At 42.4% G+C, this 16589-nt stretch overlaps 2 protein-coding genes across 8 annotated transcripts in view; one reads left to right on the top strand and one right to left on the bottom strand.

Moving 5' to 3' along the window:
* LOC143902224 (uncharacterized protein C15orf61) overlaps positions 1–9484 on the top strand; it is a 93260-nt gene extending 83776 nt beyond the window's left edge. For 2 of the 5 annotated variants that reach the window (XM_077414949.1, XM_077414953.1), the window contains exons 2-4: positions 6833–6994; positions 8208–8451; positions 9259–9484. In XM_077414949.1, the coding sequence (XP_077271075.1) occupies positions 6833–6994; positions 8208–8451; positions 9259–9386 (534 nt within the window). In that variant the 3' untranslated portion in view covers positions 9387–9484. Of the gene's footprint in view, positions 1–4529; positions 4816–5846; positions 5909–6832; positions 6995–8207; positions 8452–9258 lie in introns of those variants that run through there. The other 3 variants (XM_077414951.1, XM_077414950.1, XM_077414952.1) reach the window with 3 other exon arrangements.
* Cad99c (cadherin 99C) overlaps positions 1–16589 on the bottom strand; it is a 121440-nt gene that overhangs the window by 83203 nt on the left and 21648 nt on the right. The window lies entirely within an intron of this gene.

Below are 16589 nucleotides of genomic sequence, written 5' to 3'. Positions count from 1 at the left end.
TAGCGTTAAAAAAATTATTAGTTTACTTGCGCACATAAACGGCGTGTGAAGGAACAGAGATCAGATATTCTACGGTGTTTACGCGTAGACGCCCAATGCTGGGGATCCCGTTAGCATATCCCGTCGTATGCGTTCATCCGCGACTATAAAAAAATCCACGTGATTACACGTGCGCGCACGCGGCAACGCGCGTCCCGCATAATGAAGGAGCGGGCATCGTCTCTGAGACGCGACGCGACGCAACGCGACGCGGACGCGACAGGACGCACGAACGGCCGTTACATCATTTATCTCGCGGAAATCGCAGGACTCGCGTCGAAATGGCCAACACACTACACGTCCCGTACGTGCACGTACACCATGTCCCGTGCGACGTCGCATATCTCATGCCTGCGATCCGCGTGTGTGGGACACACGTTAGGTGCGAGTCGCGTGCGTAAGACGTGCGTGCAAGCAAAAATATGGATATCATATCGGCGGTCTCAGGAAATTGACGAGGAAGCGACGGAGAAATTGTATTACCGTTGGGTATTATCGTGCATGGGATCATTTATTCAAAATACAATACACCATATAACGATGAAAGTTTGGACATCGTCGACCGTGAGACGGGATAAAAAAATCACGCTTTGACGTACGGTTATTGCGGTAAGAAATCTTGCTCGCGCTTCTTCGTCACCGTTGTAAGCACGCTGATTGAATATCAGTCAAAGGTGTCAAATGCATGATTATACAGGCTGTTTTAAATATAAAAGCCTTTCTCCAAAAACTGAGGAAAACAAACGACAATTAAAATAAAAGCTAATAAAATTCTGAAACTTTGGATTTCTTTATATAGCAGATGGCGAGATTCTTCAGATTGCAATCAAGAATCTTCTCTAGAACCCTTACGATTGTACCCTCAGAAGTTAGTTAGCGGTGTTTTTGCACCTTTGAAACGTCCGATACGTGAACGTGAATATATTACGTTTCGCCTGTCTTCGCGAACGCGTCGCCTGATAATGAATCTCGGCGGAGAAAAGCCGCTGCCTTTATGACGTTCTAGTCGATTAAACGCGATATAATCGCAGCTGCCCGCCGGCAGACGCGCGTTTCCTGCGTCTCCTCTCTCTCTCTCTCTCTCACGTCGGATAGTCAGATTGGCAACGGCGACGTAATCCAATTTGATGGTGACGGCGCATTCCACGCGATCCCGTCTGCCCGGAGTCGCCCTTTTCCAATACGCCGTTGTGTCATCGCCGACATTACTACTCGAGCTATCGATATTTCTGCCTCTGAATATTTATGTGACACGAATGATATAGCACGGAAACTCAATTAGATTCAGCATCAATATAAAATCTTTTTCCATAAAAAGAAATTTTTGGAAAAATTATAACGCAACGTTATAGTTTTTGCTGTTCAATTATCGAAAAGGATATTATCGGAAAGCATCTGTTAAATTTAAGCATCCCCCGGTCGTCGCTCGCGCACGTTAATGGCGCGTATAGCGCAGCTATAACAAACACGTGGATGTTAATGAGATACGGCCGTAATTTACAGAGCGCTGTATAAGTCGCGACGGTATGCGAAAACGATGCTATAGGCGTGGCAACCGGAGGCGCGCGGAGACTCGGAGTGATCGTTCGTGAACGGGGATCCTGAGCGCGGAATGATAAGACTCTCCCGCGAATAGTCCAGATTCGCGCGTATATAACTCGCTGCGTTATGGTCACCGGGATGGTCACTCATTTGAAACGGAATGAAAGCGACGTCTCATTGATGCTATCGTCCCACGAGGACGTTTTCCACGAGGATAGTTTCACTTAAGGCTCCTGAGTACTCGTCGCGGCAATGTTGGAATGTGACGTCAGAAGCAAGAAATGTTGAGATTTGACACGTTGAGAATTCTTGCGTATATAGTATTTCCAAATAAAAAGATATTTGCTTAAAATAACACTACAGATCACTTCAGCACACTTCAAAAATACGAGTTGAGATTAAGCTACCCCTTTCTCTTGACGAAATCTAGTCATGCGCATACAAGCCTGCATCGTATCACATTCGTTTTACGGCTGTTTATTAACTGTCAAAGGAAAAGGATATAGACTTAACTTCAACTCGGAGTGTATTCGAAGTGTGCTGAAGTGATCTGTAGTGTTAATTTAAGCAAATATCTTTTGATTTGGAAATACTACGCAAGAATTCTCAACGTGTCAAATCTCAACATTTCTCGCTTCTGACGTCACGTCTCATGAGACGTCGGGAAAGAGCCCAAGAGCCTCAAAGTGGCTCTATCATCAGTTCTACATAACGATAACGCGCATTCCGATTCGAATTACGAGCACTCGGGGTTTCTATATGATATGCGAAAGAGGATTTAACGTTTTGCTGTTTGAATTTTTAAATATTTATACCGCGTTATGTAGAAGTAGTCGTCTTACTCGAACCAAAAGCGAATAAAATGGTTTATCAAAGGAAATGGTGAAAATAATTCCAGAAATGTGATGCGACTTTTATGAATAATTATTCTCCTGGCGCATGGTTTCGTGAACTACATCAAAAATCCCGATGAAAGTGATATGTATGCACCTACAAAAGCACGATGCATAAAGAGGTACATCAAAGATAACGATTCACAATACCGTCGGAATCATAACAGGCATAATGCGTCGAGGGAGAGAGATCGCGAAGATTATAAGTGTATGCGAGACGTCCGTTCTCCAGGTCGCAGTCGTTCTGTCGTTCTGAACAGCAACTAAATGAACGAAATTTATCATTTATTTATGTCACGTTGATAGTCTAGAAACGTCGTTGTTAACTGGGTCGTTGTTAACCGCGACACGAGAACACGTCATTCCAAATTAGGTAGCTAAACGTGTCACGCGCAAATCGGATGGTGATAAACACGATAAATCATGCGAGCGGAAGTGCAACGCCGACATTGTCGCCCAGACACTCCGGCCTTCAGATACATATGTGCAATTGCAATCGTGCAACTGGTTCACTCCGAATCGATATCTCCCGGCCGCGGCGGCGAAAGAGGAAAGAAAAGGGTTACGTAAATGATGAAATTATTACGCAGAACATGTTATAGCCTTTAAATACGTCAAGAGTAATCATCACCTATTTCTAATGTATAGCCAATAAATTACAGAAATAAGTTTCGAAAGAAGTATTTGCGACTACAGAGCATATAAATAGAGAATGTCATGTGAGCATCGCCCACGTATTCTATTTCAGAAATATAGATTCCTAAAATAACTAGGATAAGATGTGTACTCTAAAAGTACTTAGAACTAAGTTACCTAGATAAATAATTTTTTCCTAAAACTTTTCCAGAAATATGAAGTATTTTTGTAACGCCATAAAATAAAAAGGAGAAACTCTCGGATTGCAGCAGCAGTTCTTTTTCAATGCGCTAAGCACATGACACGGTCAAGCAGTCAAACGTCAGTAGTTATTTTAGCATAAGTTTAAGTATTATTGTAAGAAAAGTAAGAAATTAAACCTTTTTTTAGGGATAATTTTCGCGAATCTTACAGTCAAAATTAAAGTCTACAAATTGTTTTCTTATTACTATCTATAATTTTCTACTAAACTATAATATAAAATCACCTCCAAGGGCTAAAAAATGTCCAAGTCATTATTCTCTCGGTGGAGGAGCGGCTATCGATTTTTCCCATCGCCACTATCTATGATTCACAACCGTATACTTATCGAAATATCGCATCGAAATAGTTTCGCTACCCTTAGAAAAAAGAAGACGCGCCTCCATAGCCGATGTAAACACGATCAAACGAGAAAAGTCCGCGTAGATGGAGATGAGAGAACAAGATGTACCGCAAGTTTGCCGAGAATGATAGCCCGTCAAGGTTGCTGCTTGATGTTTGACCTCATGCCACGAGGCCACGGCGGTATATTTACCACCTGGAAGTGCTTATAGAAAGGGCTTCTCTCATCCGCGTTTCTTAATGGTCTATTATTGGACGGTCTATTGAAGGGAATGCTTTAGAGGAGGACCGCCACGCCTGTCGCGCGAAAATTATGGTATAGCGTAACAATGGTACATAAAACGTGCAATGGCACGGCAACAAATTAGCCTGGGTCATCGTAACTTTGACTTGCATTATAATCTCCTCAATACAAATTATACAGTGTAATTAAAATGTAAAGAATCCTTTAAACGCGCAAATAACGGAACCAGGATGGTTCGAGGACCGCAATCAATTTCCATCTCCATTTTACAACACAGAATAATATTAAGAAAAATTTCATTTAAAAATTTCTAATTATAATATCATGATGCTTTATTCTGACTTGTACGTTTATTTCTTAAAGAGAACACAATACGCGTTACGATAGCAAAAATATAGAATTATTGATACATAATTTTTCAATTAAGCAAATTAAACGTTAGCGCTTTACTCTCATTCCGGTTTTAATCTTTCATACGAATCGTACACAAAAGATTCAAAGTATATCAGACACAAAAAAAACCTTTCAAAGAGACCGCCATACGATCGATATTACGCGGCGACGAGCGACGAGTGGCGCTCGTGAGTTTCGTGCCACGTCGATTATGTAACCACTAGCGAGCACATGCTGCGTAATACTTTATCGTCGTTCCTATTTTCATCCAGTCGCGAAAGAAAATAATTATATGCGTTGTATTCGCGCAAGAACACACGCGCGCTAAATCGCGAGTGCTGGTATATTTGTGACGTTTGTACCAAGTAAAGTACAGCTTGAAGTCCTCAAGCAAGCAGCATCGACTGGTCCAATGACTGCAGCCATCTGTTCGCCAGCACGAAAGCCTCGCGCACGCGTGAAAGAGTGAGCACCAGTGGTTATAGATACAACAGATTTTAAACGTACCAGAATCTTAGAAATCTTAGCTAGACGCTTCTAATTTTTGCTTACTCAAGTGTTTATTAACGGAATAACCTCGCATAATTATTTATCGACGAAGATAAGATAGATAAGGACTAATTACAAACGTATACTACCTCGTATTTGATTGATATCTACAGCGGAAGTATCAGTTAATCCCGCAAACGCGCGCGGAGTCGGTTTAAATTAGCAATGCGATTCCTCAAATGCTATTGCAACAATAAAGAAGAATTAGATCGGAAGGTTATCGCGCATCATCGTAATTCGCACCGTGAATTACGAACAAGAACGAGATTCAATCTGTACGATTCCGATTGTCCGACTATTATCGGCCATATCCACTTTCTTCCATCGCCGCTTATAAAAATAAGTAGAGACAAGTAGAAATACGCATCAGAGATCTCGAATGAATTTCGCGTTTGTCGAACAATGTTTCGTGCGATGCGATCATTATTTTTCCACGAAGATAATTGTTAGTAAAAATTGTTGGCAAAACCGAACGCTTCCAAACGACAAATGCGAAAACACGTCGCGTGAATAACGGCGTGTCGAGAAGCAACTGGTAATTCGACTTCGCACAATTACGACACCCATCGCTCAAAGTATTCCTGGAACTTCGCGACTACCTCGATGAAGCAATCAGAACCGCATAGCGGCGAATTCATCGCGCGCGCTGATGTGCAAAAGTTGACGCGCGCGCGCCATCAATTACGTTGTTATACTCATTCCGCTCTGACGCGGAACAGGCGTAAAAGACAGAAACGCTAACGTTACACCGCGGGACCACGATCGCTTCCACCGTGCGATCGTACTGAACCTCGTTAACCTTGACATTTTGAACGACTCTCTTGCCGCGCGTTTATTTTAGAAAGGCAGAACGACACGTACCATGACGAATTCCTACCCCGCGGGTCGATTAAGCGATACTATTGAGTACGATGCGATTACTTCTATCATCATCTATTTATGTGCAGACACTTCTAGAAGCGTCGCGTCGCCGCGCTTTTCAACTACATGTCCTTAGGCTGACGTGAGTGTACGTTTTTCTTTCGATGATTAAAATTTTATTCATTCTTCCTCACAACTTCTTCATTTTTCGCGTTAAATTTTCCAATACTTATATTAAAGTAAAATTAGCTCAAGAGAATAAGACTTTTAATTTTTTAATTCAGTTTCTATAAAGTTTAGTTAACTAAAATCTCTTTATGTTTAATAACTTGAAAATCATTCAGACCTCCACAACTATATTATGGAAAAATATCTCGTAAACATTTTTTTCTTTCTTTTAGCCTTCTGATGTGATTTTTAATTGTCACAGTCCTTGTATGTCAATGTTTTTGGCGAAAATCTATTACCAAATTTTTCTCTACAACATCAATTATTTTCAAAAGAAGGGAGGGTATTTCATGTGATGACCAAACATCTTATAACAAGTCCTGTAATTACACTTGATAGATATATGCTTCCGTATTAATCCGCTTTACTTTTATCTTTTTGCAGTCTTAAATTAAAAACAATAATCGCCTTAATGAAATTATTAAAAATAAATATTTAAACAATATTAATAAGTAAAACAGGACCGTTATATAATAAAAGGTTCGAACCTTAGTTGGGATATTTTTCGCAATAAATTCTTTATGGTGATTTAAAAAGGACGCTTAATATAATCAAAATGTATTGAGTTGGCCAATAAGTCCGTGCGGTTATTTATAAGTAACATTTATAAGTAAAAAACCGCACGGACTTATTGGCCAACCTATTAAATCGATTATCGATTTAAATATGTAAATTTACTGTTTAAAGACCGATAAAAAAATCGGCGCGCAGTTTACCGAGTTTGGAAAAAGCATACAAAATTCATACAATATTATTATTAGATTACCAAAAAGATCCAGTCCCCGGTCCGTAAATGGTGTTTTCTTTCCTAATTGATTGTAAATATTTGTTTATAAAATTTAAGCTCAACGGAAATCGCGCAGATGTGATCACGGAATTGATCAGTGAAATGCAATCACGGATCATCGTCAACCTGCGCATCGAACGAAGGAAACCGTTCGCCACGAGATGTGCTTATCTCTGGACGAAGATATTCCAGCAGAAGAAGAAGCCATCGGCATCGGAGGTTAGTGTGCCTCTCGGTTTCTCACGAATTAATCCGACCGCTCCCCTAATTATCTCACGCGTTGTGTTTTTTTATCGGTTCGAAAGAGATCTTTTCTCAGAGGACCGCGCATACTTTCCCCGGACACTTTCTTACGTAACAATGCACGCTCGTGTTACACTTCGCGTGTTTCCATTCCCGCGGCACCACGCGATTGTATACGGCCGCGATAAACCCGCGAATCTTCCCAGTCGAACAAATCTCAGAAATCCATCGTTTCGAACATATTGTATATTCAGTATGTATTCACCGAGTGTGATTGCATAAATTGCGAATTACTTGCCGAGCGTTCTTACCGTCTTGGATCAGATTTGCTGTAAGATCGATGATTCCGGAGAAGCAACTCAACTTATATTTCTATTTTTGTTTCTCTAAATGTAAAAAATTTATAAATTCTCTCGGTTTCGAGTCAGTATTCTCCCGTCGTCGGATACAAACTTTTTGTTCGTTGTTATTATATTTACTATACTTAAAAATTGTCTTAATCTGCGCCCCAATAAAAATTTTTATTTAAAAAAGTCATTTACGGTCCGGGCTGGATGTAGGTAGCCTAATAATTATATTTCTATGTGAATTTTGTATTAACTTTTTTTCCAAATTCAGCAAATTGTGCGCCAATTTATCGCTATTCTTTAAAACACAACTCTCTCTTTGTTGGAATATTTTTATATATAATTATTATGGATTTCGTAAACTCCAAATCTTCACAGAGTATCGGTTGCAATTCTTTCTTTCTTTCTTTTCTGAAACATCGGACAATTTTAAAATCTTATACTTTACTACGGTGCAAAGTTACTCCTGCTGGTGCAATTTAATCCCGTCCTGCGGTAACGTGAAACGGCACATATATACAAGTAATATGATCGTGTTGAGAAACGACATTATAGCGACTGGCTTGGCCGTTTCCGAGTGGCAGGCTTAGCTTTTTAAAATCCTCCCCGCTTGATACTTTCATTGCGACGGGTTAATTTCTTCTATACACACGGAAAGCCGGAAGGGCCAGCCGCTTGACGGCGGTATTAACGAGTTGACGCGTCGAGGAAAAGACGTCGTAACGGGATGGTAACGGTCGCGACTTTGTCCTGCGTGCTCGCGATGATCCCCGGGGATATTTCCTCGATCAGTCAGCGTGTACAAAGTGGCCCGACATGATTGCGGTACCTCCGCAACGCAGGTCCTAACGAGCTACCTATTGCAAACCGGCGAGCCCCCCTGGACCTCGTACTTCGTCCGATATGCTGACGTGGTGAACGATCAGCGGGGAATGTCACACTTCAATTGGCCGGCAGGCAACAGCAATTACCACGTACTTAGGACCGGCTGCTTCCCGTACATCAAGTATCACTGCAGCAAACGGCCGGCGCAGGATCTCAGCGGCGAGGACAGATTCTTCAAGGCGATCAAGATATTGAACCTTGGTAGGTTACGGCGAATAGCCGGACGCTCGTGAAGAAAGGGAGCAGCCTGCACGTTCGGCAAGGCGGCCTTGTTTACGCGCCGGTCGGATGCGATAAACCGGCGAGCTCGTAAATCCTATAATTATCGCGAACGCGAGATGTCACGGGATCCTCGATATTAATTTTTAACGAGATTCCTCGAGCGCTTTAGAATCTCTAAAGGCTATTACTTTAACTGATATATGTAGAGGCGTATCGATATTTTTGTATTTGTTGCGTGGCGATTAAAAATGAAAGAAACAAAGAAGTTTCGGAGAATTTAGTTTAATTAAACTCTATACAGGAAATTTTTATTTTCCCAGAGTTCTCAATTCAAGGAGAAACAATATCAGTTTTTAAAATCACAAATTACGATAGCATTACAAATGTCCTTAAAAAAATTCGCCAAGGAATTCTTTCGTCGTCAAGACTAATTGTATAAGATCGAGAGTTCCGAGACACCCTGTAAATTCACAACCAGCACCGCCGCCTGATTAATTGAATTCAGTCCGTATCTAAAGCGAGGATCGAAACAAGGCGTCGCGACAGAAACCGCGTGTATCTGCAGGCGGTCTTATATTTGGCTTAATTTCCAACGTCCGAGAGAAGAAACGTGGGACGACGATCACGACGATGTTCGTCCTTCCACGGCCAATGTCTCTCGTCTCATTGAGTGCTCTACCGATCTGGAATTAGCCACGGCGAACGGGTTCGGCAATGCGACGACTCGATAATCCCCCTTTCTATAACTTCTTGCCGCCTCCTTATACGTTTGTACGATGCACCCAGGTATCCCCACCCTGATGTACGGACTGGCCGCGACGCAGCTTATCCGACACCGCGAGATCGTGAAGACGCCTCAGGGTGACGTAACAATCTACTTCTTGCTACCGGAGGACAAAGGCTCGCCACACTGAGGCCTGCGCCCTACGACGCTAATCTGTGTCGAGTCTCGCGTCTGGCCTTCCTCGGAGATGACGTTAACGGCAACGAAATACAGAACCATACCGGATGATGATCGTTGTTCTTTTTCTCAACGCCCCCCTCCTCGTTACTCGTTATTCCGGCGAGTTCTCAAGTGCGAAGCTAAAAAGGAAACGAGCGGCGCGAGAATCTCTGCTGCTGTGAACATTCTGTTTATGCGCGACAGATCCGCGACCATTAATTTTGTTAATTGAGAAAATGAAGAAATTGGAAATGGCGATACGGAATAGTATCGTCTTTCCGTGCGAAAGGATATAGCAGAGATTTATCTAATAGTCCAATACGACACAAAAAGTTAGGGAGTAAGATGTTAATTACTAAACCTTGAAACAGCTAAACCTTGACATTTCCTTCTCTTTGCTTTCATGGCAGTCGCTTTATGGACAACGGAATGTATATGTGGAAGATTTTAAAACGCTATATCGTGAACCTCGGCTAAATGCAATCTTAATTAGAAGTTTAGTTATCTTCGACTCTATAGATATGGCATGCTAGTCCTCGGTCTATCAGTCAATTAAAAAAAAAATCGCGAAGGCTTTCATTCAGTGATGATCGCGTATACGTCGTATATATGAATCCACAGGCAATCGCGATAGTCTCGTGTCAGGCTTTGGGGGATCTAAACACGAGAAGCTCTTTAAGAAGCTTCGACGACGCGCCGATAACGCGAGGCCTCGTTAATGAGGACGGCCGCCGGCAATCCGCGCGCAGAACAAGGTGCGAACACGCATAATTAAAGCGGTTTTCTAATCAACTACTACCCGTGTTTTCTCCGCGGTCCGATGATGCATTAACGTCGACTCGGCCAAGCAGTTCTCCGCCCTGAACCTGCTACCGCGGAAGACGCGTACGTACGTAACGTCGCCGACGATAGTTCTCTCTCGTTGTCGACCATTGGCGTTTAAACTCAGGGTTTACGAGCGCACGTGCCTAACGCGGTACATGATAATTTGTATTTGTTACGATAGATGCGATGCATTACGATGCGCAGGTACGAATCCTAACTTGAATTGATAGATACCAAATAGCACATCGTTTTAACATAGATCACTTTCGATGATGCATTCTGACATACATATGCGATAAGTCGCAGACTGTCCACAAGCTTTGGCAACGTGCGACAATGTTCAAAATTGATAAAATACCCTATAAGGTACATTCATGATTTGCATTTCTCTTAGACTTACAATTATTTCTTTATAAACATAAAATATATTTCTAAAATTTCTACATTCTAAATTTCTTAATTATATATTTATTATTTTATCACATGCATCTACACCTCTTATTATTATTTATATTACATATCTCTCTCTCTCTCTCCCTCTCTCTCTGCATGTCTTTCTTTTCTAATCTAACGTCATGCAAGTGTTTTCTATTTTATAAATATTATAAAGAGAAAGAGAAAAGAGATTTAAAAAAACTTTAAATTTTATATCCGTAAATTTGATCAGACTTCTTTTATATCTATCGTTACACAATTTTACGTTTAATCAATTTTATCTTAATTTTTTCAAGCATGAGATTAAAATACTTTTAAACTGCAAAAACAGGAAAATTATGCACAATAGCTGCAAGCTGCAACTATATGTATATATGTAACGATTTGCCAGCTATTAATACTTGACTATCGTCCGAATATTAATAATAAGTTATCGGCGTTATCGCGGCAGTTTCTGCAACCGTATATCGAATCTGGAAACGACCGAACGAACGGTGAAAGTAAATGCAGAAAACCAGCAATGGCCTGCAATTTTTTCAGAGCAGATCAGGTTAAAAGCGTTATCAGCAGGTGCAGTGATATTTGAATTTCAAGAACCTGGCGACAAGTAAAATTTCATTAGCGAACCGTGAAGTTACGCAATGACATTTCGAATCTTTTCCGCGGCATTTGTAATTACGCTCGAAAGTTTCCGCCGTTTCGAATGCAAATGACGCTACCGTCGTCGGTGACACAACGCACGCACTTCCCGAGTGGTCATTTATCACTCGATGATTACGTCGATGAACAAATAAAATAAATAAAAGCCGGATTAAAAGAGTATTAATTAGCTGTTGGCTTTCACATTGACATTTTAACGGACTTTCACCGATCCGTATACTCTTGGCGTTTCGTCATAGACGCCTTCGATCTTCCTCTGTTGCCTCTTTAAGACACGCACAATAATCCTCGTCTTCCATTAACGAGGCGTAATCCAAGCGGTATCGCAAGAAGACAAAAAAACGTAGCGATCGAGTATCGAGTATACCGTATTATTTTTCTTCCAAGTATAAAAATGGCTTTATCTCGTAAAACCAATTAAGAAGCGTGAAATATGTTTCGAGATATGAAGTATCTAAATGCACGCACACGTACAAAATTCTTATTTGTATAACGATATTTTCAAGTATCTCTAGTAAACTACCTAAGATCCTGCTAGGATTAACAAAGGATCGGTTGGATTACCTGGATTCCATTGATAACGACAAAAGTTCTGTATTTTGCGGCACGCATATTCGCAATCTTTATGATAGCGCCTGTTCGGAAAATGACAAAAAAAAATTGAACGGCACAATTTTAATTCGCACTTTCCTGCGATAAATCAGTTCTAAAAGTCTCCTGTACCTGTTTAACCTTTATCTCACCGATCGAGTCCCACGAAGCAATGCATTCGGGCATAACGCTTATCAGTCGATTCAATTCGCGGAATTACTCGAATGTTCAGCGCGCAATTAAGCGTAGAGAGTTCTAATAGGTATCTAATAAATAACAAAATTTTCCAGGACAGTTTAAAGTTTTATAGCGCCAGATTGGTTGGGCGCATTCTCAAGTTCCTCGATCCGGGTGATCTTCTCGGGTAGGAGGATAACTGAGAAGGAATGGAAGACGAAGGGGAGAGAGCGGGAGAGAGAGAGGAGGGAGGTGGGAATTTTACGAAGCTCGTTAGGAACGTTGGAAGGCTAGTTATGCTGATTAGATCGAGTTTACATATTGAGAATGTGCAACTGCACATATTAATAGTATCATCTCGCGGCGCGTGTAAGGAGCGCGCGTTTCTGTCCAGGACGGCAGGCCGAACCGGCGTCGTAAGAGTCGCTCAAAAAGAACGACGGTTTCTCGTTTTCGCGGAATAGGATGATGGCGATAACGATAAGCTTAGCCAAACGCCTCGCCACGCCGATGCAGTCGCGCTAAATAACGTCGCATAACGATAAAAGGCAGGATAATTGACAGGAACGAAGGGGCCCTGATATGCAACGTATTATTTCCCGCGGACTCGTTTCCTGCACACCCGAAGTGCGTTGTCCTTTCTGATCTGGAGCAGCATCGCAAATATTGGATTTTATATAATTATAATATTATAATATTAAAAATGCTTATAAAATATGTGCCTTGAATTTTAACTGTTAGATGTCTGTATATTATTTAATTTAATTTAATATCTATATTCTATGTAGAAAACGCCCGTTAAAAAAATCTTAATTTTTTTTATTTTTCTCGTTAAAAAAATAATTGCATTTTTAAATATTGTTATAACATATGCGCACATATATTACAACACGCGCGGTTATTTAAATTGTTTACATCCAGAAAAAAGGATAATACAGGTCACATAACAAAATAATTTAAAATATTCTTGTGCAGAAATTTTTTACAACCAGTTTTTTCGCTGTCAACTCTTTTGCAAAAATTTATGCTTTTCATACAGCTAGGTTTAATATCAAAGCACACAAAGCAAGTGTTATACAATTCCACCGTCCAAAGCCATCACGAGACGAGCTCTCAAAGCTCTCGGCATATCTGTAATCACGCGTAATTAATTTCGCGCGAGATTCACGAGCGCGCTATATTTGTATGTCCCGATGACCGTGGCGCTATTCCAAAGATAGGTACCTACTCGTAACCAAAAACCCACAGTGATATTAAACACTTCAATAGGTTTCGATCGCCGACGCATAAAATTCGCGAGATAAAAATTCGCGGAAGCCGTCACGTGTATTATATCATGAATAGAAAACAGTTCAACATTTTAAAACCGCTCAAATTAGTGCCCGATTTTAGGTAGCTTAGGTTTTTGACAAGTAATAACAGTAATTGAGTAGCAAGTCAAATTTTCATGACATTATACGAATTGAGTGCAGTCTCTCTGTCGCTTGTTAGAGAAATCCCTTGCAAAGCAATTTTTATATATACTTATTCGACTTTCTTGGATTGCGAAAATCCGAGTCATTTAAGTTTCGCAAAAGCAAATTAGTATATCAAAACCGTGTACAAATATTACTTCTGTACATTAAACAAGTTAACGTTATACTTGAGTAATCAATATCGAAATGAATTCACCTCGCCGACCATCATCCTTGCCCCCGTGACCCGAAAGTATACACGGCGTTGCGTATTTGCTCAGCGAATATACCTCGCACCGAGATGTGCAATGTGCAATGTCATCGCACTTTTGTTTTCGATTCGAGCAGAGCTACGCCACGCGTGACGTTGCATTTGTCGTGCTCGCATTTTCGCTCGAACCTACTTTCCGATACAGGAAGAAAAGCTAAATGGAGCAACGCGCATCGTGCAAAATAATAACGCTCCGGAACAGAAGAGATAACATCAATGCGGTCACATCCATCCGGTGAAGTCCAGATGGAAGCAATAATGGTATCCGGGGAAGGCTTTCTGATCGCGCATTTAACATTTAAGGGCATGGCTTATTTTTATAAAAGAGAACGAGAGCAGCATATTGTGCCAAAACTGAGAGAGAAATAGCCTTTCAACTTTCTCTAAAGAAAAGAATACGACAGATTCTAATGTCATAAAAATGCTTCAGCATTTAGTAATGCATCATAATATGATATTCGCTTAGTAACTCAGCCGTGTGACTCAAAAGTATATTTATTAATAATATCCAATAAATTTAGATCTTTTTGCAATACATTTATTGAGGAAAATTTATTCTTAAATAAAGTAGAACTCTTAATTCTCTCTCATTCGTAAATGTGCCCGATTGGAAATTCTTTCCAAAGCTCTTTCGTCTCGCTCTCGGAGAACGGATGAAAGGTAGAGATATGCAGAAGAGGAAAAATAAATAAATTCGAAAGCACGTTGAAAGCGTATCTACCGGGTATCATTATCGCACCCCGCTGCACGTCACAACGGTGAATTGAGGATATCGACTGAATCGCGAATACGCTTGTCGATTTATTTATCAGTGCATGTACATGGGCATACGCGCGCGCGTACACGCATACATTCACGAAAATGCACATTACGAGCGGATACGATCGACGGTTTGTCGATGAACGGACCGTCCACGGTTTACCGACCCTTATCTCGGTCGGATCGAGCCCGAGCATCGAAGGCAAGTTAATTTTACCATAAAGAGAAAGAGAGAAAGAGAGAGAGAGAGGGAGGGAGGATGAAACCTTCCGGCTCCGGGCACTCGCGAATAATCGCGCATCCTCGAGGAGCTCGTGAGTCACGGCCGGAATTAGGAGCCACGTCGGTTCGGTTCTCTCGATCGCCAGCTTCATCCTGATTCCTGCCGCGATGGTCAACGCCGATATAGAGCCCGGCAGCCGCCCCGTCTGATTCACCGAGCTCGTTACGACCGACTACTGAATTCGCATTAATTTATGCGCGTCTACAAATCAAGCGCGAAATAGAATCGTTCCCGCTTTCGTCCTCCCGCGCCTTTCTATCCTCGTCCCCGCCGCGAGCCGCGAGCCGCGATCGTGCGCGCCGATAACGGGTATCGATAAACGATACATTTTGTTCGCTCGATCCGCACAGTTACGCGAACGGTGCAGCGCGAATAGCGTCGCACGCTGATCTATCAGCGCGATTATTAAATGTCGCGTTACGTTGCGCCACATTGATTGCCGGCAAGGTGGTCACTTACGGTCGACGCCGTATAGCCGAAGCGGCGGCATTTTTCACCCGCGTGCTTATCGATCCGAGAAGATAATCGACCATCCAACGCGCGCGTTTAATCCGCGGAACGCTTCGCCCCGAGATAGAATTGCGCCAGCTTCCTAAATCGTGATCTCGATGTTTTCCCTGATATCAATGTTGAAACGTTAAGCAAAATACACGCCCTGTACACGCCGTTTGCGCTTTGCAGATAAGCATCTTTGACGGGCCCGTGCGAAATCCGCCGTGAAGCGACGGTCGCGGCGCGAATCCGGACGCGAGAAAATCAATTATCTTTATTCGCGCTCTCGCGAGGGATGCACACGCGATGGGATTTCATAACGACGATCGGCTATAGCGTCGGCCATAAATCGCCGCGGTATCGGTTTTGCCTCGTTGCCTCGAGGATAATGGAGGCTCCGCGCGTAATGAACGCGCGCGTTAAAATCGGACGTCCCGCGCCGCCCGGCGCGGCCGCGCGAAAAGCAAGCGCGAACGCGCGGCGCGGCGCGATGCTTTATATACCACTGCCGGAAATCGGACGCGCTGGAAAATTGAATCGTTCGTATATAAAGGTAAGGCCTAGGTCGGCCATTATTTCCATCGTTTCCATTAGATTCCCGCGCGGGACGGAACCGCGCGAACATTCTCCTCCCGACGCGCCTCCCCGATCCTTCCGCGCGCGCGAACATCTCGTCCCTCTGTATATCGGCTCGTTCCTCTTCCCCCTCGGTGCGTTAACTGATAATTACGTTAGCACGATGGGCGATAATTATACGGGGGACGTTTCGATGGCTATATCTCTATCGTCGATGGTGGAAGCGTCCGCCGAGCCTCGAATTTATACCTCGATGCATCGCTGCGTTTCCGTCACGTTTGGCACGGGCGCAATAACGTAATCTCGAATCTTCCCTCAACCTGCGAACGCACGATGCACTCATGAGAAATGCGAGGGAACCTTTGCAATCGTCGTTGACCGTTTTGCCCGTGTGAGAACCTCGGGATACTTCCGCTTTTCTCGAACGGAACCTTAGCCCCGGGACGGTAACTGCATGAACCCTCCCCACGCAAATGTCTCTCGCGCTTTGCTGCCTACTCAATTGTATTAAATATCTTCGATCGAAACGACCTTTAAATATCTCCACGAGCTGCGAATGATATACGCATTGTCGAGCACCACCGCTTTTTATGCTTTTTCTGCTGTTCTCTTTTTTGGTATAAAAAAGCAGTTACTATAAAGCAATGAATA

The sequence above is a fragment of the Temnothorax americanus genome, unplaced genomic scaffold, assembly GCF_048541705.1.
Source record: "Temnothorax americanus isolate GAGA-0224 unplaced genomic scaffold, ASM4854170v1 Scaffold39, whole genome shotgun sequence".
Taxonomy (NCBI): domain Eukaryota; kingdom Metazoa; phylum Arthropoda; class Insecta; order Hymenoptera; family Formicidae; genus Temnothorax; species Temnothorax americanus.
The sequence above is the reverse complement of the archived record's forward strand: the minus strand, read 5'-3'. Positions and strand labels throughout refer to the sequence as shown.